This window comes from Gorilla gorilla, chromosome 19 (assembly GCF_029281585.2).
Source record: "Gorilla gorilla gorilla isolate KB3781 chromosome 19, NHGRI_mGorGor1-v2.1_pri, whole genome shotgun sequence".
In the NCBI taxonomy this organism is placed as follows: Eukaryota; Metazoa; Chordata; class Mammalia; order Primates; family Hominidae; genus Gorilla; species Gorilla gorilla.
This window is the reverse complement of record NC_073243.2, coordinates 106,902,321-106,928,002: the sequence shown is the minus strand read 5'-3', so window position 1 is coordinate 106,928,002 and position 25,682 is coordinate 106,902,321. Positions and strand designations below refer to the sequence as shown.

Sequence of the window (25,682 nt, the reverse complement as noted above, 5' to 3'; positions counted from 1 at the left end):
CCTTTCATAATACAGCTTCTACCTGGCAATGGGCGTTGCAGTCCATTGAACATAAGATCGAAATATCAGCAATGAGGAGGCGACCTTACACGTAGGCGGTGCTCACGTTTCGTGGCCATTCAGGGTGAAGGCTGATCTTTCAGTTCTGGTATTCAATTTTCCCTTGATCTATGTTTGGAGGACTTGTCAAATTTCCCCCAATAGTCTTAACTAAGATAGTTATTCACTGAATGTTAATTACAGTGACTGCTTTTGAGATAAGGGCTTTTATTTCCCAAGATCTCATTACTCAATTTTAAGTGGTTATTTTGATTAAGCAGTTTATCAGAATTTACTGTCTCTGCCTTGTAAACTTTAGGAGTTTCAGGATTTGATGGTATCTGATGACATAGATCCTTTAGAACTAAATCCTCAATTACTTTAAGTTTATTAAATGCTTCATTAGGTGTATCCTGTTGGAGGCTTCTAAATTTCAAAAGTTAAATCAGATGATTTAAATTCTGTGGTATCTGACAATAGCATGTTTTAACTGCTTGGATGATTGATATTGGAGGGTGAAAATCCAAAATGAATCTCATTCTCAGTTTTTCAGTTTTGTGAGATAATAATTAACTTTGCCAATGAGCAATAACCTTTGATTATTGTTCTCATTTCTTAGAGGGTGAGGTCAATGCATCACCTGAAAATTCTTGACCTGATTCCCAAAGGAAAAGGGAAAGTATAGATGGCATTTTCCTCTTATCTGCATATTGTATAATTTTTAAGACTTCTACTTGCATAGACCTCCTGATGTTCTGAATTTGAAACGTTTAAATTATCTTTTTCTTAGCTCTCTCTTTGAGAATTTAAGGGTCTACGAGGGGCAGTTATGGAATTCATGAATGGGAAGAAGATAGCTGGAAAACTTCCCCCACCTCTTGCATCATTCCAGAAACATTACTTTGCATCAAAAGAGGACGGATAAATCTTTTTCATTTAAAGAGATCTCATTTCCTTATCTCTTACAATGGGTCCATCTCTCTGTAGGAAATAAGGTTTTCACACAGCCAGGTAATGCCTTTCATCTCCCTTTTGACAGCTTCTTCTTCCCTTTTGACAGTTTCTTTTTTCTCTCCTCTCACTTTTATGACATAACTGCATTTTTTAATTTCAATGTTCCTGCTTCGTCATGCCCTAACTGGACTCTCAGTGAGCATCTGGGGCATTGGTAATGGGACATAAAACTCAAATAGGGAAACAGCATGCCAAGAATATTGCCCAGAACCAGTTTATCTTATTGTGTCTGTCTCTGAGATGGGACTTTTTGGTGTGGTAATGACTTCACTAGACTTTCGTTTACCTTGTCAAAACATCAGTTTTTTCTCAAAATTATATACGCTGTCATCTTTTAAAGTCAGTATCTACAATTCACTTGGCCCAATGTATTCCAAATCACTAATCTTCAACCTCTGACTTATTTCCAAATAAAAATACTTATTAAAATTTGACCTATGTCTTAAATTGTCCAACATGTATGCTGTAATGTCTGGGGATGATGTGTTTTTATTCAAATGGAAATATTCATCCAATTCACAACAAAAATTTCTCAGACAAATCTTAAACTGGCTTGAAAACCATCCTCTCTTACATTTTTTTCAATAATATTCTCTTCACCATCCACAGATATTTCTAGGGCTTAACGTTTAATTCATTTAGGGATTAAGTTTGAAAAAAATGATTGAAATCGCTTGCAAACTTGCCTTACTTTGCTGATATCAAACCATCCATTTATCCATTCATTCATTCATCATCAGTCAGCATATGCTTGCGTGTTTGGATCTGAACCTTAAACATCTTAAAGCCACCTGAGGAAATACAAGAGACTTTTGCTTGATTTCTTCTCTATCTGAATTGAGCAATGAAATGCCAAAGTCGGTGTTGCTTTACGTGAAAACTATTTAGTGCCTCTTTAGTGTCATAGCTAGTTGAGGTATTGTACATTTGTGCATCTTAATCGGGGAATCGAGTACTTCGATCCAGTGATTTTTTCTTAAATGTGCGAGCCGCTATGCTGAGTTTGGAGTGTATAAGGACAGATGGTATATACTTGGCCCTGTCCTCCAAATCATTTGCAGTCTGGAGCAAGGAGTTACCCATATGCCCATGTGTGACAATGCAAGATGATAGACTGCGTTGTGTTCCAAGAACTGTGAGAATTCAGAGAGATCTCCAGGCCTGTGGGCAGGAAGAGTCTCAGCTCAGCTGCAGTTGGGACGCCTGTCTTCCTCTGAATTCCATTGCTGGGATGGCTTTAAAGAGCAGCAGTGGGTTTTGGTTCCTACTGCTCATCTGATTGGCTAACATTTCTCCATCTTTTTCAAAGGAACTGCTTCAAATGAGATCTTCCCCATCCTCATTTTGTGTGCTAGAATGTTCTGAATCCTAGAGTGGGTGTGTCTCTTTCTCTTTTAAACTTCAGCTAAAGGGTTGGGTCCCAGAGTTCAACTTGAAATGATTCTGGTTTCTTCTTCCCTGCCTTGGGTCACCTTTGAGCTGATCTACTAAAAACGTCTCCCATTCTTTATTCTTTATCTAAGTCCCTATAAATTACAAAATATATTACCCCCCCCCCCCACCCCCCGCTCCCAACCCCTTTATTCCCAAAAAAGCAGAGAGGAAAACAAAGGTTTGTTTCCCAGAGAGTGGGGTGTATTCCTCAGGGGCCTGGGCTGTGTGATGTCACCCGGGCCCATTTCGTCAAGTGTGCTCAGAGGTCCAGGGTAAAACGAGGAAGCCCACATCTTCCCAAAAATCAGGAATTCTTTCCCGTTCCCAGAGTCTGTGCAGTTCCATCAAGCCTCCACTCATCAGGGGTGCCAAGGTCCCTCCCACGTTCCCACTACGTGGCCGTGGCCTGTTCTTCGCCACCTTCGCTGTGCAGGTCACTTGTACCCACAGGTCTTAACGTCTGCAAACTTGGAGCCCTAAAAATGGGCGATTACTGCCTATATCCAGATGGGCTGCATGTCCCTTTGCCATTGACAAGTCAAGGCTGTCAGGGAAATCAGCTAGTGAAGCCAGTTCCCTGTGAAGCAGGGAATCTGCCTCTGGTAAGACATGTGAAGGTGCCTCAGCTTCCAAGCTCCAGTAAATGTTGGGATAACATGTGTCCACAGCGATTGTGCCAGGCCAGCCTGTCACTTAAATACACTGGGAACCATTCAGAATTTGGACTGCATCCAGGAATACACCTTTGAGCTATCTTCCCTCTTCCGAGTTCAAGGTCCTGTAATGCTCATGCATGAGGCGTCAATAATATATCTAGCACATGTGATAGAAACAATGCATGCTTCTTTTGAGAGCTCATGTGTTCATTTATGGAACACCGTCTGGTTTTCCATGTAATTTTGCTTACAGAATTCGTTTGATTTTTTTTTTCTTTTTCTTTATAAAAGGAGGATAAAGCTTTTGGCAACAGCTGGAATTCATTCTATAGTTCACATTATGGAAAAGTCAGCAATTTTTTGATGAAATCATAATCTTTCAGACTTAAGACTCTTCTCCTAGACAGCCTGGCAAACATGAGGATTTTTAAGCGGTTTCCAAAGACCTGGCCAGAGCTGGTTTCTGTAAAAAGATGAAAGCAGCGCCCAAGCACATTGCTCATCAAACTCACCACCCCATGGCCAGGGTTTGTCTTTCCACAGCTAATGGATTGTTCTCTCCAAGTTTCTTACATTACCTTTTGAAGCTTATGCCCTTCCTTTCTCTTATCTATTAATATAGATCATTTAGAAAATTGGCCTGCGTGATTCTGGCATTCAAATAGATTCTGTGATTTTTCTTTCTGACAAAGTTAAGTGATTGTAAGTACTGCTGAGAAGTTGCTTCATGGACGTGCCATTAGTCAGAGAAATAATACCTGATTCTCCATAAATATTCGGAGAAGTAATATCTGAGCTTAATTGCCAAGGAGGCTCTCCATTCCATCATATGAGATGCATCTGAAAACATAATCATCCAAAATCTGGTACAACAATAGACCTTGGAAAGCCTCAATACTAGTGGACATATGGCTGTCTGTACATATTTTTACATTCTCAGAATATTCAGACATTTGGAATTAGTCAATGGAATAAACATTTAAATTCACTTTTGTGTCTTACTGTTTATATGGCTTGGTATATTAGGGTCCTCCAGAGAAACAACCAAAAGGACATATCTGTCTATCTGCTCATCTATCTATGTAGAGAAAAAGAGATTGATTGGGAGAGATTGGCTTACATAATTCACTGAAGGCAAGCTAAAGAAACAGGATAACCAGAGAGGTGTCTTCCAGTCTGAGTCTGAGGTGATGGCTGGAGAAGAATGCTGTGAGTCCTGGAGCCTGAAGGCCTAGGACCAGGAGTGCTGATGTCAAATATAAGAACTTAATCCTTTAGGTCTAAGTAGACTAATCCAAGATCTTGAGCAAGCAAATTACACGTGTATTGTCATCAAAAGTCTCTGATTAAGGACCCAAGAAAAACCCTTTGAAAACAGACAGAGTATGCAAGAACTGGAGTGTAGTTTCTTTTGCTTAATTTTTAGTTCTTGCAGTTTTTCCTACATGTGAGGCGGACATGTAAGAAGTAGATGTCTTATTACTGGGTAATGGAAACACGGATCGGCACGGTGTTCTGAACATGAGATGGGAGAGTGCCCCTGACTCCCTGCATGAGACCCGTGAAGGGGGTGGCTCGTTGACTCAGCCACCGTGCTCAATCCCTTATGAGAAGGAGCACACAAGCAGATGGGTGTAGGAACCAGAGTGAATGAACGTTGGAACCGGCTGGTGGCTCCTGCGTGGTGGAAGCAGGCTTTGCACGGGCCCTGCAGTAGCATCCAAGTGTGTTACAATACTCTCTCAGCTCTGCCATCCAGGAAAGGGTGTCTGCGACCCCTGGAGCCCCAGAGGGCCTGTGTTACAATCAGTGCTCTTTTAGCATTTGTAGACTGCTAAGTATTAACCAGCTCAGTGGAGGGTCAGGTGACAGCCTTTTACACCCTGCCCTCTTGGTACCCGAGTTCTTGTCCAGCGTCCGGGAATAATCATGTCACAGGAACAAATTGAAGGGTGGTGAACATGGAGGACTTTACTGAGTTGTGGAAGTGACTCTAGTGGGAAAGGGAACTGGAAAGGGGGTGGAGTGGGAAGATAATCTTCCCCTGGAGTCTGGCTGTCCCCAGCCAAACTCCTCTCCAACCATCCCTGGCTGAACTCCTTTCCAACCATAGTCTCCAATGTCCAGCTACTTTTCTCCTCTCGATGTTCAGATGCTTCTCTCTTCTGTGTATGTGTGTGTCCACTGAGTCTGAGGTTTGGGGTTCTTATGGGCACAGGATAGGGGGCAAGGTGAGCCAAAAGGCAACATTCTTGCAAGAAAACAGGAAGAGTTCTCACTTTGCGTTGTGGGTCCAGGCTTAAGGGCGGAGCCCTCGCCAGGAACCTGCCCTCTTCTACCCTGTATTTCCCTGCCTCCTGTTCATATCAAATAGACAACAGAAAAGCAAGAGTTTGACAGAGGATTTAGGGAGAAATCCTATAGGGGAACTGTTCTGATAGGAGCCATGCAGAAAATAAGGGACAAAATCAAAGATATGGAAGAAGAAATCTCAATGTCCCTGGCCAGCCTACGACCTCAGATTTTCAGGTTCTCCAACCAAGCAAAGACCTTCTGATCTCATGTGTTTCCCAATAGTGCTGGATTAACCATGAAAACTGGTTTCTTAGAGCATAACTCAAACCCACTCTTTACTAACCCAACCATGTGACACCTGTGTGATCCCTGAGAGTTCAGGTATGAGTGTTGGGGCCCAGGCCCAGGAGCAGGACCCTGGTGTGATGGATGGTGTGGTGGAGAGGGTGCTGTTTGGGACTGACTTCTATTCTGCCTTCTGCTGAGAAAGGTACTTGAACTGGTTCATCACCCTGTCTGTCTCTTCTCTGTGTGTGTGTGTGTGTGTGTGTGTGTGCACTCCTGGAGAGGCACAGAGATGTGTGTTTTAAAGGGGCTTCTAAGGTCTCTCCAGTTTGATATTCTGTGGTCTGTGTCAGTCAACAATATATAAGATGAATCAAAGTAAAACCAAATGTCAGCTGCCTGGTAGCCCCTGACTCCTTCCTCCCTCCATTCATCCCTTCAGGCCTTTGGATTCAGAGTCCTTGGGGCAGTCAGGGGAAGAAGAGGCCATAGCAGTGGTGGACAGAGAGTGTAGGCAGATAAGAAAGTTCAGAGCAGTCGGGGCCTCCTCCCCAGTGTCCTTGAGCCAAGCCCGCCCAGGGCGTCAGCAAGACAGGATATCCACCTTCATGAAGGCTCAAATTTGCAAGTTTTGGGCATGTTTTTCATGGCGGATGTCATAAATAAATGGAAAGTAAAGAACACAAATCATTCCTGAGACACCCCTCCTTGAAAGACATCACTGTAAGCATCTTGGTGCACCCATTCCGTCTCTCCCTCCATGCACAGCTCTGCATATGCATACCTTCCTGGTGATCGGCTTTTTCTATGTCACTATGTCATCTGTATCCTTCATTTGCAGAGAGTTTCTCCTTAGGTATGAGCATGAACAGCCCACTTCTAATGTGGCAGCTCACATTCTTGAGCAATTATTAATATATCCAAGTGCTATTCCTACTTTCAACAGACTATAAACAAATAATGCTTCCATACTCCAAAGAAAGTTCCTTAGAAATTACAAATATTGGCTTCACTTTTATGGAGAGTGTTTCAAATGGGGTGGTTTCTAAAAGTCTAAAACCTTTTCTGTTGGGAAAACCCTGACTACAAATATGTGTGCATGTGACACACACACAGAGATTTTTAGTTTTCTGTGGCACAGAGACTGAAGGGAGATGGAGTTGTAAAGATTCTGATTTCACTTTCATGAACCTGGGTGCCTACCAGGGTAAGATCACTGTTTGAGAAATCTTGTGGAAGAGTAACTGAGATGCTCTCTGCATCGTAGGACCCCAGGCCAGCAGATTCAGCATCACTTGGGAACTCCTGAGAAATGCAGATTCTCGGGCCCCCAGCCCAGAACTACTGAATCAAAAGCCCTGGGCATGGGGCCAAGTAGTCGGTGCTTTTTTTTTTCTTTTCTTTTTTTTTTTTTTTTTGAGACAGACTCTCCCTCTGTCGCCCAGGCTGGAGTGCAGTGGCGCAACCTCGGCTCACTGCAACCTCCCAGGTTCCCTCCATTCTCCTGCCTCAGCCTCCCGAGTAGCTGAGACTACAGGCGGCCGCCACCACGCCCGGCTACTTTTTGTATTTTTAGTAGAGATGGGGTTTCACCGTGTTAGCCAGGATGGTCTTGATCTCCTGACATCGTGATCCGCCCGCCTACTTTTTGTATTTTTAGTAGAGACGGGGTTGCACCGTGTTAGCCAGGATGGTCTTGATCTCCTGACTTCGTGATCCGCCCGCCTCGGCCTCCCAAAGTGCTGGGATTGCAGGCGTGAGCCACCGCGCCGGGCCGTCGGTGCTTTTAATACTACATCCCAGTGTCTACAATGCACGGGAAAGTCGCTTTCCACTGTGTTTTCACCAGGGGACTTCTCTCCAAACACATCCTATGCAAAGGACACTCACCAGTCCTTGGCTTGTACTCCAGGGAGCCCCCAGAGAGATTTCTGGAATCTCTGGCATTCAGAAGTCACAATAAGAAAATGATTGCCCTGGGGGGAAAACTGCATTTTAAGGAAAACAATAATTCCACTGAATGCAGCAGTTAATTTTAAAGTGGCATTTCAGGGATCGGGATAGGGAAAGGCCCACCTTTACGACCTTTGAAAGGTGAGTGTAGACGCCTTAGTGCATGGGGGTGAAAACTGAGGACAAGGGCTTCCCTGGAGAACTCCCAGGATGCAAGCCTGAGGATCATTAGCAGACTGCCCCCTCATATGACTTTAATCATGGTAATTTTGTAAAAAGAGGAAAACAATTTCTGTTAACAGAATCCCAAACCCTACTGATCTTTATAGATTAAAGTCAAAACTTTACCCTCAGAAGCAAATTGAAAGCCAAACCCATGATGGAATATGCTGCAATAGGTTCCATATGTTTTTGTCTCCATCAGCCTAGGTCTCTGCGTGTACACCAGGCAGTTTCCGTCCCCCTATGCAGGAAAGGCCATGCCATATGGAAGCATCAGCTTGCTCCCACCACCTTCTCTCAAGAGTTCCCTGTTACTCATCTTTTCTTGTCTTTTTGCCCCAGAGGGGATGTTTCTCTCTAAATGAAATTCTCCACTGGTGCTCTTTATCCCATTATCCACATTTCTTATCATCAAATATACCCTCTTTTTCATTCCATGTCATTCTTCCCTCTCCTTCCCAACCATTCCTTTTTCTTAAATGTGCTCATGTCTCCATAATCTTAAACTCTTCTTTCTCCTACTTCTCTTCTTCCTTCTTTGCTTTTCAGCGTGAAGCCTGTGAATGCAAAATATCTAAGACAGGTCTTGGTCAATTAGAAAGTTTATTTTGCCAAGATTAAGGACACTCCTATGACACAGCCTCAGGAAGTCCTGAGACATGTGTCCAAGGTGGTCAGTGGTGCAGTTTACTTTTGTACATTTTTAGGGAGACATGAGACATTAATCAATATGTGTGAGATGTACACTGGTACAGTCCGGTAAGGCGGGACAACTCAAAGTTGGAGCTTCCAGGTTACAAGTAGATACAAGACAACAGGTTGCATTCTTTTGTGTCCTTGATCAGCCTTCCACTGAATACACTATTTAGTCTGGCTCAGCACTTCTGCATTTTTACATAAACAATAGGGGTGAGGAAGCAACCAGATATGCGTTTGTCTCAGGTGAGCCTCAGAGGGATGACTGACAGAAGGGGAGGCAGGTTTGCCCTAAGCAGTTCCCAGCTTGACTTTTCCCTTTAGCTTAGTAATTTTGAGGTCCCAAGATTTATTTTCCTTTCACAAGGTTTTCTTCAATGCAACCCGCACTTCCCGCTTGCGTTCCCACCCAGGGACCACCAACTCATCCCTAGTGCCTCAGTTTCATCTCTGCAATCCACATCTTCAAAGATCCTCCAGTCCAGACCCCACCTGGTCACCACATCCACAGGCTCTTTCTCAGCACTTCCTCCCTGGCCTCCCTGCAGCCTTCGACAGCTGGTCACTGCTCCCTTGAAACTTCTTTCCTCTGGATTTCCAAGACCTGTTTATTCCCATGAATGCAGATGTCTAACAAGATCAGGGCCCTCCTTTCTTTGTATTCTCCCTTAGAGTGATGGCTTATCGAATGCTTTTCCCCACCATCACTACCCAGGAAAGGGCTTGTGTCTTTTCGCGTGAATCTCTGCCTCTATCTCTGTTCTCTCGTCAGTCCTACACCTACGGTGGCCTGAAGGGCACCTTTGCTTGGTTTGCCCCATTGTAGCGAATTCACACTGTCTTGGCAACAGGGGTCATTTCCCAGTTACCTCAAAGACTTCTCTGGGCTTTTTACATTCAGGCTTGATTTTTTTCAAGTTACCGAAGAATCTCTGATCATTCATCTTGCTCTCCCTGTTTCTAGTCCTTTCTTTTCCCCACTTCCAATAATCAGTTATCAGATCCATCTTAACACCTATTCTCTTGAGCTTCCTAGATACATAATCATACCACATAAGCTTTCCCGTTGTCATAACTTTCATACGCCCTATATTCTTTTAATTTTGTCAAATTGTGTCAGCCAGCATCTCCAAAATAATTTTAACTTATAATAATTTTTTTTATTTCTGACCTTAATGGGAATATTTCTAGTGTTTCCCATAATGCTAGCTTCTAGGTTTAAATAAACATACAAGTACCTATATTTATATACGTAGATACAGATATACACACATAAACACACAAACTCATACAAATATTCAGATATATTGATGTGAGTAAATATCCATCTGTTGTCTGTTTCATTAATATTTTTATAAAAAATAGAGGGTAAATTTATGAAATGCTGAACTTTATTACATTTATGGAGTTTATGTTTGTCCTTTAATCCATTACATGGTGAAATATATTAACATATTTTCTTGACATTGAACCATCCTTACATTCCTGCTATGAATCATTGTCTGGTGATTTATTTCTTTCTAATATGCTACTTGATCCTGCCTTCTCTTAATTTATTTAGTATTTCTCACATTAATACTACTAAGTATTATTGAGCTGTAGTTTTCTTTTGTGTGCTAAAATATACTACATTAATTTCTATAAGTGTATTTTTTATGCTCTGGAACAATTTAATAGCTTTGGTGTTAACTATCTCCTAGCATTTGGTAAAATATATTTGAAGCAGCTGAATCTGCTGCTTTTTGAAGGAGTTAGATCTTTGATACATTTTTATATTATTATGTGTGGTAATTGGACTACTTAGATTGTTTATCCCTTCTGGAAATAGTTTTTCTAATTAAGAAAACCATCTTTTTAAATGTATAATTTAAAATTTAATTTTATATATTTGAAAAGAGTATCCCATTAGATTATTTTCATTTCTTCTACATGTAAATATTTTCTTATTCTCATTTCTTATCTTGCATGTTTGTACTTACTACTTATATTCTTCATGAAGTCAATGTATCAGTGACAGTTTCACCAAAAAAATAGAAACCTTTCTAGGTATTTCACCAAGAAAATAGAAACCTTTCTAGGTATTTCAAGCAAGAAGTTATTTAATACAGAGGATTTGTTGTTTACAAAATAAATAGAGAGATTGAAGGAGTAAAGGCCAGACATCTGTAGCTCTCAGAGTTACTCCGGATTTTGAAAAGTCAGAAAGTTGCAGAAAATTTTAGAGATCATTGGTGATGATTACAGATAATCCAGCACTGGAGCAAGTGATTCCCAGGAAAATGCTTGAAGATGGCCACAGACCTTTGCATCTGCCAAAGCCCATCCTTACATCCACTGCTTCCAGAGGTGGGAGCATGTGGCTTCTCACTCCTCCACCTTCCAAATCGCATGCTAGTGCCTCTGATTAGTGGGATCTAACTGAAAGCTTCACAGATATGAGAGTTAGAAAATGTACTCCTGATTTTTAGAACCTGTGATACAGAGGAGAGTGTGAAAGAAGAAGGTATGCAAAGTTGTATGTTATTATGTTCAACATATTGACTTCTGTTTCTAATATATTGACTTTTGTTTCTATATCAGATCCCTCTTTCTGCTTTCTTGGGCTATCCTTTATTTCTAACATCCTAATTAAAAATATCTGGTTCACTTATTTTTATTCTTATTCATATATTGACATAAGTATTTAAGGCCATGAATTGTCCTCTGAATACTGCTTTAGCTACATTCCACAGTTTATCTTTTGTAGCATTTTCATCATTATTTTCTTAAGTAAGTTTTTTTGGAACCTGCTACCTGATTTTCTTTTTGCTCTATTTCTGTTAATTGCTAAAACTTTCAAAGGAACACTTTACATTCCTCTTTTATTTCCTAATTATATACTTACCTTATGTGCTTCTCATCCATCAGCATTCTCAACTGAAGATTCTACTGTCCCTCATAAGGAGCATTTGGAAACCCGTGGCAGTATTTTAGTTGTCATGATAACTGGGAGAGGGATGCTACTGACATTTACTGGGCAGGATCCAGGGATGCTAAAAGTCTTGCAATATGCACTGTTGTGCTGCATAACAAGGAATGTTGTTGCCTAAAATGCTAGTAATGCCTCATTAAGGAAAACAAAAGATTTCTAAAGTCGCAGCTAAGAAATAACTGGCCAAGGCAAAACTTGCACCTGCATTGGACAAACACAGTGTTTTTCATTGAGTTTTAAATTTTTTTACTACATTGTTACTAAATTATCACATGACTTACTAGATCCAGACTTCCCTGTTATCCAATTAACAGGTAGAAGTTCTGGGACTTGGATTTGGGACTTTGCCCACACTGAGGCAGCTCAAGAGTGAAGCTAAACAAATGTCTCCAATAAGAAAGAAAACTAAGGACATTAATAAAGCCAACTTCTGTTTCTATTTCAAAGCAAAACAGATTCCTTATTCGCTTAGTTAAGAGACCGTACCTTGCGCAGAATCATCAATGATCATAAAGGCATGACTCTTTGTTCAGACTTGAACAGAAGGTTTGAATTTCACGTTTTTAATTTCAAAACAGGAAACCAAACTGAAGCCATTATTTATAGAATCACACCTCCTAAAAAGCCGTAAGAGTTTGGTTAAGAATTAAAAAATGGACTTTAAACTTGAAAAGTAAGTGTAAGGAAAGGAACAGATTAATTTTCATTTGTATTCATTAGACTTCTAACAGTTTTAGAAAAATAGTGTGGTTATTCAGTATGTTTCTTATTTAAATCGGGTTATCATAACTATTACACTTAAGGAAGTCCGTAGGATTTTCTGCAGAACATTTTTAAACAAACATTTGTTTCTTTTTCTAATTTAATAGTCTCTCAGCCCTAGTTAGCAAGTGGAAAGTGGGTTCATAAAACATCTTCACATTGCATCTCAACATTAATGCATGAGTCAGTCATTGAAATTGTGCCCCAGTTTGCCCTTAAGTAATACATAAAGAAAAGAATATCCCCTATTTTGATAATGTTTGGGGGGATAAGTATTAGTTAATCCACTACTAACTTGTCCAAGCTTATATAACAGAATTATCCAGTGGCTCAAAACCTACTTAATAAGTGAAGTGACAAACTAATCCATGCATGCCACTGAAATTATAACAATGAATAACACATGCACTCTGCCCCCGAGAAATCTGTTCCAACAGATGACACACAAATGTTAACAGAACCTTATAATTAGAGTCACCATGTGATGCATTACTGGGATGCAAACTGGGATGTAATGCAAATTGCGACGTAATGCAAACTGCAACGTAATGCAAACGGCAACGTAATGCACACAACTGGGATGCTTTGAGAGGAAATGATGTTACTGCTATCATTTTTCAGGGCAAATGTGCATAAAGCTGAGCTAGCTGGACATGAGCTGTTTTTATTCACAGCACTTCTGACACCAAATTGGTGGGGTTTTTCCACACTAACAACCAGTTCTCCAATTCTGTAGATGCTGGTAGCTTGGTGTCTTACAATTCAGTTCAGTTCTGATACTGACTACCTGGAATTAGCATCAGACCCCAGAGGGTTAAGAGCTCAATTCCCCAAGACTTTCCTCCCCTCAGATGCCGGTTTCCAGTCTTGAGTCTCATGGGTACCCACAACTTGCCTACAAAGTCAGGGGTTCCCACAGGCTTTCCCTTTCAGGTTTGCTAATCTGCTAAAATGGCTCGTAAAACTCAAGAAGCCACTTGATTGACGATCATGGGTTTACTACAAAGGTTACAAATGACGAAGAGTTACTTAGGTCTTGAGATCTCGAAGGGTCCCGAGCACAGGAGCGTCTGACCCCTTGGAGTTGGGATGTGCACCCCCTCCATATGGATGTGTTTACCAACTACCAATCTCTCTGAACTCCGTCATTAAAGAGGTTGAATGACATCGGAATGATTGATTGAATCATCAGCCGTGAGTGATTAGCCAAGTCTCAAGCCTCTCTCCCCTATCTGGATGTTGGTGAGGTCGGGGAGTGGGGACTGAAAATTCCATATTCCAGAGATCACAGGGGTCTTAGGAGCTGTGTGTACTAATGACACCTGGGTAAACTGAAATAGAAATCAATGGTGGCTTCTAAGACTGCCCAGAGCAGACTTACACTTCTCAAAGTGTGGTCCTTGGTCCAGCATCAGCAGTAGCAACCGAGCCTTTGTTAGAAATGCAAATTCTAAGACCCAGCCACAGAGCTGCTGCAGCTGAAATCCAGAAGCAGAGCCTGATACTCCGTGTTTTAATGAATGAGCCCTTCCAGGGTGCCCTGATACCAACTCAATCTTGAGAACCGGTGAGCCAAGGAATCTAGAGAAGCAGGTGTTTGAGTCTGATTGAAAGGGATGAGAAGAAACCTGCCGGGGAAGCCCACTGGCATGGCTGTAGAGGACAGCACTCCAGGTGGAGAGAACAGCAGGTGGATGGTCCTGGGGAGTCAGAGGACATAGGAGAGGTTATAGGAGAGGTTGCAGGGCAGGGTCACAGCATCACAGGCCTAGAAGGGCAAGGCTGGGATGTCCAGAGCTGAAACACAGAAAAAAATGGGCTTTTAATCTGGGAGTGGCAGGAATGTGTGCATGTGTATGTGTATACATATATATATATATATATATATATATTTTAATTTTTTTAGTATTTATTGATCATTCTTGGGTGTGTATGTATATTTTTAAAAGGAAATGCCATTTTTAAAAGGACATTCATTTGCTGGAAAACAGAAGCTGATCCGGAACAGAGTGCTGCCCTTCCCTCCTGAGGGCAGGAGCCGCTGTGAGGCCTTGACTATGAGGCATTTGGGGCACATTATTGCCCACCCCTCGGTACCCGTGTCTGTGCTGGGTGTGATGTGCTGGCTCACAGAGACACAGAGATGGTCCACTGCTATCTCAGGGACACTGACAGCGATAAATTTCTGGGACATCACTTCCTTTCACAGTGACTTCCACTGTGCAGCCATCTGGGTCATCGTGCACAGCCACTGTGAATCCTGTAAACACCTGTGCATGTCTCTGGCCTGCTGAGTCCCACCTGAGCTGCAACTGAGCCTTGTCCAGCATCACTGATGGGGCAGGATCCTGTGACCACTCAGGCTTCTGCAGATTCCACTTCTGCTCTCATCTCCAACACAAGGACACATCTGTTGAATCGAGGTTCAGACAGCTGAGCATCATAATTCTAGAAGCCCACCCTGTTTACTGTAAAAAGTATCTGAGACAGGTCTCAATCTATTGAGTTTATTTTGCCAAGGTTAAGGATAGGCCAGGAGAAAGGAATACAGAATCCCGGAAACACGGTCTCTGGTTTGTGCCTTTCTCCAAAGATGATTTATTTTGAGAGCTTCAATATTTAAAGGGGAGAAGTGGGCTAGAGGGGAAAGAGTAAGGTTATGGTCCCACTACTGAATCCACAGGTTGCAAGGGAAAAGGAGCAGGCAGGGAATCATCAATTGAGTATTCATCTCACTCAGTAAATCGGCACTGTACACAAGATAAGGTGCACATGCAGTAGCTACCAGTGGGGATGTTTAACCTTGTATCTGCAGCTTTCTTGTTAGGAACAAAAGGAAAGGCAGCTTTTTGCATAACTCAGCTTTCAGCTTCATTTTTCCTTTTGGTGTAGTGAATTGGAATCTTGAGTTTTTATTTTCTTTTAGCATTACTCTCACCCCGCTGTGTCATCCCCTTTCAAAGGCTGCCCTGAGCAGCTCCCTCCCCCGACCTCCACTTCTCCTGCCTGGGGGGACTTTGGACACTCAAAGGCCAATCCCAAATCCATCTTTGATTTTCCTAAATTGATCTTTTAGAACAGATGTTGAAGCTACAGACTTACCAGAGTGCTGGAAATATTTACTTGTATTGCCTTTCTGTTGCCCCAAGGGATTGAGGTCCATCTTCAATGGACGCCTCCTTGGCCCTCTTGCTTTTAGTCTGTAGTGGTTTAAATCTTGTACTTTCATAGAAATATTCTTCTTCAAGAGGCTCAATATGTTAAAATAATTTTCTTACATTTCTAGAGTATATATCAAAGTCATTTTTAAATAATCTATTCCTGATCAGAGATCACTAAAATCAGAGAAATAATTGCAAAATTCACCTTAAGGGAGCACCATGTACAAACCACTTACCTGGGTTACATATATAATTCTGCCAAGTTAGCAGAGAGATGACTGGTTTTACCAAACTGTGAGGGTCCTATGTAACCACTCTTTCATGCTTTATCAATGCTCAAAGGGCTAAACCTCAGGAAATGGGTGGTTTGGGGCTTAGAGCCATGAGCTCCTACAGTGGTTCCTGCTTTGGAACTTAGGAGAGCTGCCCTCCTCTTTACACTTGAGAAAACTGATACTGTACGGAGTGTAACTTTCCTTTCTGAATGGCCCCACTCCTTTTGACTAAGCAGCCCCAAAATGTCAAACTTGTTTTCAGTGTATGTTTTAGAGACTTTCAATTTTCCTTAAGTCAGGAAGGGTTTGACTTCTGTGGAACTGGCATGAGAGATTTTTGTGCCTCGTGTCTACAGTCTGTTCCTTTGCTCCTCTGAGACAATCTCTTTGTTGTATTTCCTTATGAGCAAACTCTGAGTTGTCTGAGTCCATCTGAGTTGTACACAGCTTGGGCTGCAGAGGAATGAGAACAGGTGTTCCACCCAATCCACAGGACTTCTTCATCGGTATTTCCAAGGGGAGTGATAAAATCACTTTTAGATCTGAATATATTTTGTGTTAATTTTAAATCAACACTAGTTTGGTTCTATTTATTTTATCCCCTACTGCATCAACTCGTTTGAGATAGGGTTTCCCTCTATCATACAGGCTGGAGTGCAGTGAAGTGCCATTTCGTCCCACTGCAGCCTCTACCTTCCAGGCTCAAGTGATCTCCCCTCAGCCTCCTGAGTACCTGGGACTACAGGTGCATGCCACCATGCCTGGCTAATCTTTGTATTTTTTGTAGAGATGGGGTTTCGCCACATTGCTCAGGCTGGTCTCAAACTCCTGGACTCAAGCGATTCACATGCCTAAGCCTGTCAAAGTGCTGGGATTACAAGTGTGAGCCACCATGCCTGGCCCTGCATTCACTCTTTAATATCATTCCTCAAAGTGTCTTTTAGTTATAGCCTCTCTTTTTTTTTTTTTTTTTTTGTCAGAGTCTTGCTCTGCCACCCGGCTGGAGTGCAGTGGCACAATCTCTGCTCACTGCAACCTCCAACTACCTGGTTCCAGCGATTCTGCTGCCTCAGCCTCCTGATAGCCAGGAATACAGGCATGTGCCACCACACCCAGCTAATTTTTGTATTTTTAGTAGAGACGGAGTTTCACCATGTTGGCCAGGATGGCCTCAATCCCCTGACCTCGTGATCCACCCGCCTCGGCCGACCAAAGTATCTCTTTTTTATTGTGGCAAAATATATGTAAAATTTGCTATTTTCACCATTTTTGAATGTACATTTTACTACTGTTAAGTACATTCACATTGGTGTACAATCATCACCACCATCATCTCCAGAACTTTTTCATCTCAAATGGAAACTTTCTGTCCATTAGACATTAGCTCCCAATTCCCCCTCCTTCAAGACCCTGGCCAGCATCATTCTACTTTCTATCTCAATGAATTGACTATTCCTGGTACCTCACTTAAGTTAAAGTCCCTTTGGGATAAATTTAATTAATTGAAATATTGAACAAATATAGGAATGTTCACAAAGTCTTAAATAGATAGAGGCTGAGAATCAAACAAACTTCCATTTCCATTGACTTCCTTCTATACAACACCTAAGTCATGATTGTTAAAGTTAGCCTTTCAGATTTAGCTCTGTGCATTCTCTGGTGACAAACTGCTTGTTAGTTTGTTGTGTATGTTTCCTGCTGATTTATTACTGTTTCTTGTTGTCATCTCAAATGGAAATGTGGAACAGGTGTATTTAATATTGGTGTTTCTGCTGAAAATCCACTGGTGTTTTCAACTATGGAAAGAGTAGAAAAGAAGCAGGTACATTTCAGCAAATGTATGATGACATCAATCGCAAAACAAATGTTGACTTTAAAGATGTTAATATAAAAATATGGAGGGAAAATATGTGCATCTTAGAATGAATGAAACTCACGAATTACAACTTATGAAGACAGGTCAGAAAAGTGGAGTATTAATAGTTGGCCAGTTGGTCATTAACACAAAGACATGCCAGTATGGCTAAAATTCTTTGAAAGAGATTTTATTAGCTCATCATCTGCCTTTTACTGTGGGGCGTACATGTGAGTCTTTATTCTACATTTCATCCTTGCCTACAGGACAGATGACCGTGAGAGAGGGCTGCTACAGAGACCTGAAGTTTCAAGTAAATACGTCCTTCTGCAATCCCAAGACACGACCTGTCACGGGGCTGGTGCCTTGCAAAGTATCTGCCTGTCCTCCCAGGTAAGAAGCATCACGTTCATCAAAGCAGGTTTCCCAGTTTGCAGACGTGCTCAGCGAGTCTTGCAGCTCCTGATTTCGAGAGAGAAGTGCTGATTGCCATCATGTCACTCATAACAGTGGAGAAGCAAAGGGGACAAGAGCTGCCTGGACAAGGGACCTAGAGAGTGTGTTTAGGCGGGAAGTGGTCTGGAAATTCTTGTGACTGTAAGTGGACATTCTTAGAATGGCGTCCTGTTTGTTGTATTTGTGCTTTAATTGGTTGCAGGCTGGCAGGAGTGATAACACGCTATGGTGATAATGATGCATTCTCTCTGCTGTCCTGTCCACTAGTGTGTGCTTTTCTTGCCGAATGAAACTTGCTGGAAGAACCCATCACAAGGCCTGCCAGTGGGGAAGGAACCCTGGATTCCTCAGTGCCTTGCAAACATACAGCTGTGAGGACTGGAGCCACAGAAAGCCAGGGCTCTTGTCATCCACTCTACCCTCACTGCTACTGCCCCTAGGAGTTCCTAAACCCAAGCTCGGGTTCTCTGAGGCAGGAGGTGGGGAAGGGCCCCTTGAGGCAGCCACTGTCCTGCTGCACTGTCAGGAGCCATCACGTCTGGGCAAGGCCTTCATCCCTCTGGTCTTCACTTTCTTCATCTTTACGTGGGACATGTCACAGAAGGTTGTGAAAACCAAGGCAGGATTTTTCTCAGGCTCTTTGCTGGACTCCCAGCAGGGGTGCCTCTCTACTGGGCCTCCTGAACTCAGCCCCTTGTGGGAGGGAGCATGTGAGCAAGTGAGTACAGGATCCAGCTGGTCACTCTGAAGACACAGGAGCAAGCTCCATGCAGAGCCCACAGCCAGACCAGGCGTGTTGCCTGGAGGGGAACACAGTGGTACCCAGGCAAGGGTGCCCGTGACCCCAAATCCCCAGAGGGGGTGTTAATGTGCTAATTAGCCCTTTTAGTTCCATCAGCCACAGCCCAGTGGACGGAGGTGTGTTCGCAGCTCAGTCAGCCCCTGACCCTGTAGTGGGGGGCAGCTGCCCTCCACCAGCGGGGGCAAAGGGCCAGCCGATTTCTGGTACCCCCACTCAGTGGGCCCCGAGCTCTTGTCCACCATCCAAGAAAGAATGAGGTCATGCTTGACCACTGAAGGATGGTGAGGGCGGAGACTTTTATCAAGCGATAAAAATAGCTCTCAGCAGAGAGGGTAGCTGGAGAGGGGATGAGAATGGCAGGTCATCTTCTCCCAAAGTCAGCAGGTCTCCTCCCCCAAGTCAGGCCATCTCCCCTCTACCAGCTGAGCCTGGGGTCTTTAGAGGCACAGGATGGGGGCCGGCCAGGCCATATGTACTATTGGAAAGGGCAACATTTGATTGCTTAAAGGGCATTATTGAGAAAGAACCAATCGGAAGAGAGCAGGCAAACAGGAATGGAAGTTCTCGCTCTGGTCTGTGGGTTTCAGATTCTTTTTGGCTTGAAGCTGGGGTTTCACAGGGGACCTGCCCCTGTCTGCCTAGGATTTCTCTGCCTCCTGCCTCTATTAAAAACCACCTGAGATCACATATTTACAGAATGAAATTCTAACTCCAACTAGATCTTTCAAATAGCTCTAGGCGCTCAAAGACTTAATACAAGATAATCTAATGCATTTTGATAAAGATCCACAGTAGCTGGCAAATTGATCCCAAGTTTGCTGAACTATGGCTCAAAAGCATGAAGCTGGGTACTCTCCCCGAGGCAATAAAATACAGGAAGGTGGGAGGCACCGTCTCTTTTTGTAGGTGTTACCCCTGGTCTCTCTCTCAGTAAAGAGAAGGAGGTCACTTACCAATATTTGAAGGGCCAGGACCCCTCTTGCAATCACAGTAAGGAGGACACCTCCTTGGGAAGATCTTGTCCTCCCAGCACACCTGCCCCTGATGTGATCAGGGACCTGTCACCTTATAAAGCCACCAGCCCTGCCTCAGCCACGGTTCCTGAACCACCACTTCCCACAATCTGCTATCAAGAGAGATGCAGTCAGAATTTACACAAGAAGTTAAGTGCTTAAGATGCAGCACACTGAGGCATGGGACACCCTCTGGGGGACCTTCCCAGTGTCAGCCAGGGCCTGTGGAGTTGATGGACACACACGACGATGCTCCACGGCCCTCAGCTGTCCCTGAGCCAACCCTGTGGGCCACTGCAGGAGAGCTGGCTGCTGGCCTTTCCCACCCAGACAGGCCTCCAGCCTATGCTGAGCTCCATGACAAGAGCACAGCCCACTCACCAGGGGCTCCCTCTGTGCCTGGAATGACACACCAAATATAGACACACCCTCATCATTTAGGAAATAAACCCCATGGCTGGCTGAGGCAGAATGTAGCATGGCACAGTTGTCAGCAAAGGTGATCTTCCTGTCCGAAGGAAATGGAGGCCCCTTGCTGAGTTGTGTCAAAGACAAACAAAGCCAAACACTAGGTAAGGTGGTCAGGACAGATTTTAGTCAGTGATCCCTGCTGCAATAGGGGAAAGATTGTGGCCTGAAGTGAACTCACCTTCGAGCAGCAGAGGGACTGGGCATTTTACAGGGAGAATAGAAGAGCGGGAAGGGGCTGAACCAGGGAGAGTTGGGGAGGTGAAAAACTGCAAAAAGCGTGAAGAAGGGTTGGTCCTTGTGGAATCTCGGTTTGCCAACTGGCGGTCATAGAAGTGAGGCTCCCACCTTCCCACAGAGACTGGGAGACAGGGGTCCTATCTTCAGGTGTCAGCCAGAACAAACAGGAAATTCTCTGGGAAGCCTTGAGATTTCTCAGACAGGCACTTTAACAGGGGCTGGGGTTATCTTAGGGATGTAGCCTTCAGCTGTTAGAAACCATGTTGGTGTTTGTTCATGACTTTACAAGCCAAGGTGAGGCCTTGTGGTGAAGTAGGCTCAGAGGAACCTGGCTAGAGTTTGGCCAAGGACAGAACATTGTCAACTGCTGCACCAACTTGACCTCACACCCCCTGCTCCCCGGACAGTGCGGTCTGCTTGTGTTCCAGTTGGTGTTGACATCACTGTAACCTTGATTGCAGGTCCTTGCCTTGCTATATGGAAGTTGGGAGCATCACTTCCTGTGCTGAATTCCTCTTTCCATACTGTGTTTAGTCCAGGTTTGTTAAGGGAGAAGCATCTGTGATTCCTCAAGGCACTGAGTTACCAGTGCTGTGAAGTGGGGAAACCAGTAAATTAGACTTAAAGAAGTGTGTGTGTGTGTGTGTGTGTGTGTGACTTTCATATGCAGGAGGGACTAGTGTTACTAGTTCCATGTGGAAGTAAATCCATCAGGATGTTAAATCTCAGGGTAATTGGAAATGTTGAGTGCTTGAATGCTATTTCTCAAGCTAGTCATGTTAGTGGATCAAGCATACCCTTGCAGTCTAGTCTAGTCTGGTCTACTCTGTGAAGCCCATCTAGAGAGAATGCTAGAGAAAACTCACCCCAACACAGGAACAAGCTACCAATGTCTGGGCTCCTAATTGTGTGCTTTGAGGTATCACATAATTCAGATATGAAGTGATAGTTGGGACACCCCTGAAGAGGCCCCTTTGCATCTGCAAACCCCACAGGACCAGGCATAGAAAGCAGGAGAGCTGCTGACCCCAGGGCAGCAGAGAGAAGCAAAAGCAACGGCAGAGGAGAGCAACTAAGTCCTTTCCCTAGGATGGGCCTCCGCCCTACCGCATGGGGAGAATGCTGGCAGCTGCTTCAGTTCTTTCTTGGAAAGAGCAGAAGAGTTCATTTAAATCACAGTTGCCCATTGTTGCAATCTGCTTGTTGGTTGTTTGTTTTCTTTCTTGCCGCCTCCCCCATACTGCCCAAAGGGACGTCCTACTTGACACTCACTGCAAGAGGAAACCTGGGATTTTGGGGATGGCCCCAGTGGGAAGGGAGCTCTCCTCCTCCTGGGGCTACTCTTCCTGGTGTTACCCATACTTCTTCTTCAACCAAACCTCAGGTAGAACATGCTCAACAGATTATGTGGCGCTCGTTTACTGTCACTCTTAGTGGTTTGCTGTTTCTGTATCATCTCACCCTGTTTTAAATCTGTCAAAACATCACTTTCCAAGCGAGACCATAATACAATTATTGAATTTCAGTAATGGAAATCTAAGCAGCCTTATGTTGTCAGGCAAAATTGCCCTTACCACCAACCATTATCCAAGAATGACATCCTCACCTCTTGTACTCACTTAGATAAATCTTTGTTCCTGGTGCAGAATTTTCATACTAAATATGTGGAAAAATCTCTTTGGAATTGAAACGGGAGGAGCTCCCTTTTCCCCCTCGCAGGGTGTGCGATGAGGGCGTGGCTCACTTCTTTGGTGGCCCACTGCTCAAACCTCTAGGGGGAGCAGGAAGATGGGCAGGTTGTGGGGCTCTGACCCCACAGCAACGTCTAAGGGTGAATGTTACAGCTCCTGAACTCCCAGTGGGCATGTGTTACAGTGTGCTCTTCTAAGTTTGTCGTCCCTGGGCAGCTTGTGTTAATCAGCTCAATTAGACCCTTTGCCTTATCCCGAGGACAGAGGGCTTTCTGTATCCTGGGTTATCGCCTTGGTGTGCTGGAAAAATTGGATCACACATGGGCTTGGAGAATGAGTACAAGGTTTTATTGAGTGGCGGTAGGTCTCAGCGAGGTGAACGGGGAGCCAGAAAGGGGATGGAATGGGTAAGTGGTCTTTCCCCTGGAGTTGGGCTGCTCCACAGCTGAGTTCTCCTCCAACCGTCCCAGACAAACTCTGGTTGATGGCCTGCCGGCATCTGCTGGTGCCTGTCAGCGTGTCCCTCTGCCGATGTGTTTCTCTCGATGTCAAACCACTTGTGTGTTCTTCCACCAATATGTTTCGCTCGACGTCCAGCCGCTTGTCTATGTGCTGGCTAGGGTCTCAGGGTTTTTATAGGCACAGGATGGGGCATAGTGGGCCAGGGTGGTCTTGCAAAATGCAACATTTGGGCATGAAAACAGAAATGTCTGTCCTCACCTAGGTCCATGGGCACAGGCCCGAGAGTGGAGCCCTCACCAGGGACCCCCCGCTTCTCCTCCCAGCACTTCCCTGCCCCACTCCCATATCAGAATCAGATCTTTGCTTTGTCCACTGACACATCCCAAGGGATGAGAATCGTGCCTGGCTCACGTGGGACCTTAATAGGTGTTCGTAGGAGACACGGATGAACCATGGTCCCATTAGGCCAGGAAGAGACACTTCAGGCTTGCGGTGTGGCCTTGGGGAAGTGGCTGCACCTCTTTATGCCTCAGTTTGCCTGGCTGTGAGATGACAAAAAGAAAATGTGTGCAGTCACATCCCAAGATTATAAGCTCTGTGACCCCACTCTCCCTTGGGGCTGTTCCGTAGAGAAGCTTGACAGATCCTGTCTGGATTGCCACCATTGAGAAATAGGCACTACTCAGACATCACAAAGCTTCTGGAATCAACTGTTCCTTAATACATCTAAACCACATTTGTATGTTCCCACGTATCTCCCATGTAAAGTATCTGCCTCACATCAGCCTCCTTCAGGAGCTCCCCTGGGAGGACCCCAAGATAGGAGCATTTGCGGTATCCTTGACTCACCGTAGCACTGCAGATGAAGGTCTCATCAGACGCTCGGTCACCACAGCTACTGCGACTGCGACTGCCACTGCTGTGGTCAGTTTGTCAACATTAAATCCACCCGTGGTATCCTTCCAACGCACCTACCTCTCTGTTCCTTGACTGTCCATCAAATGGTCTCCCCTGATTCGGTCTCTCACTCCTGCCATCAACAATAACTGCCCAGAGGTATCCATCAAGGTCCATTTCTCCTTCCCGTCTTTGTTAATAGAAGCCGCTGCCCCATACACTGCATACACCCACCTGCACAGGGATCCCGACTGGACACTGTTTCTGTCCTCCCAGGCTAAGGTCTGGCCCATGGGATGTGAGCCTGTGCCCTCCATGCCGAGCCCTCAAGAGGCAGCTGCTCCTTCCTCTTTCTCTGCCCACCTCTGTGGCTGCAGCAGGCCCTGGCCTTAGTGAGCAGCTGCAGCCCCTCAGGCAGGGGTCACCTCCTAGGGGAGTAGAGGGCCAAGACGGAGGTAGTCGAGCCTGGTGACCTGGAGAAGGACTGCGCTCCCCCACCCCACAACTGCCCACCAGCTCAGACTCGCACAAAGGGAACCGCTCCCTCCCTTGTTAAGCCATGCCTGCTGGGTCTAGTTGGTGCAGCTCAGCCACATTCTGAGCTCATACACACCTCACCTGTGACCTCTCGGTCCTTAACACCCCTCTCCAGACAGGCCGTGCCTCTTGTCATGCAGCTCCTATGCTTCAAGGTCCACACTGAAGTTGTCCTTCTGTCTCACTGCATGGCTGATCTTCCCACCGCTCACTGCCCAGGACCCCGGAACCCCCCAACCAGGCCAGAGTCCATGGCAGTGCTGGAATGCTCCCCTCACCAGCACCTGAGCTGCCTTGCTTCACCCTCGCTCCCCTATACTACCCTGGTCACCTCAGCCTGGATACCCCCAACTCTTGACCCACTGTGCACATGGAGCTCAGCAGTAAATGCTACCCCCAAAATCCCATGTTATCACTCTAAAAGTGTGGTCACCCAAGGATGATACACAATCCTTACACCTGCCCCTGGGTCATTTGCTCCCCACCCCCCAGGACATTGAGTTCACATCACCTGCAATCTCCTCCATCTCCCTGCCCCACACTCTCCACCTGGGACCTCAGACTAAAGGAAGCAATGACCAGCGCTTCCTCTTGCCAGAATCTCCCTGTGCCTCCAGCCCCGCTACTCTGCCCTCCCTCCCATCACAAAGGGCAGATGGTCCCGAGCCTCTAGAGGAGCCTTTGGAAGTTACTATTTTTTCCATATAAGTGACCCATTTCACCCTGTGGTTCCTGTTGTTTTTCTGGCTGGGCCTCCTCTGCCTCCACCTCTCTACACTTGGTCTTTCTGGTATTGAGAGATTTGGAGCCGAAGACATCCCTGTGTTCTGCTGTGTCCTATCTTCTACACTTGACTCTTTCAAACACGGTTTAATACACACATGCTGTCAAGAGCACTGTGTGCTGGAAGAAAAGGTGCAGTTCAGCAGCAGACGGCCAGTCTAGGGGGAGCTGGAGCTGATGTGTCCTACAGCAAGTAGAAACATGAGACTGAGGCTGCCCCAAATCCACTTCAGTCAACCCTGGAGCCCTCCATCCGATGGCACCCTTTGACACATGGACCTCATATTTTGGAATGTTCATATTGCCCTCTGACAGGGGAAACTTTGAGACAATACAGAAGCCTCTCTGTGAACCCAATGCCATGCTTTCCTGTCTGGGAGAATCTTAAGGAGAACCAACTGGATCTCCCCATCCATCGCCCACAAATAGCCAGGGCCTGATCGCACATGGAGCTTAGTAAATTTCTGTCTCACAGGAGAAACAAGATCTCCAGGCTCCCTTCCCACAACTCTCCTGCACTGGAATTCTTTCTATGGAGTGGCCTGGTTGGCATGGGTTATGTCCATGGGCCAGAGTCAGACAAAGGCGCTGGGCGGCATTGCACCTTGTCAAAGGTGCAGCCGTGACACTGCCTGCCTCCCTGGGCTCGACCCTGCCTTCCCCAATTCGGGCATGACCCAGGTCTCCTGTCTCCTAGGATAAGGTGAAGATTCCA

General features: G+C 44.8%; 1 protein-coding gene across 1 annotated transcript in view; it reads left to right on the top strand.

Moving 5' to 3' along the window:
- Positions 1–25,682, top strand: part of ADAMTS16 (ADAM metallopeptidase with thrombospondin type 1 motif 16) — a 181,420-nt gene that overhangs the window by 102,912 nt on the left and 52,826 nt on the right. The window contains exon 18 of the mRNA XM_004059064.5: positions 17,885–18,011. Within this exon, the coding sequence (XP_004059112.3) occupies positions 17,885–18,011 (127 nt within the window). The remainder of the gene's footprint in view (positions 1–17,884; positions 18,012–25,682) is intronic.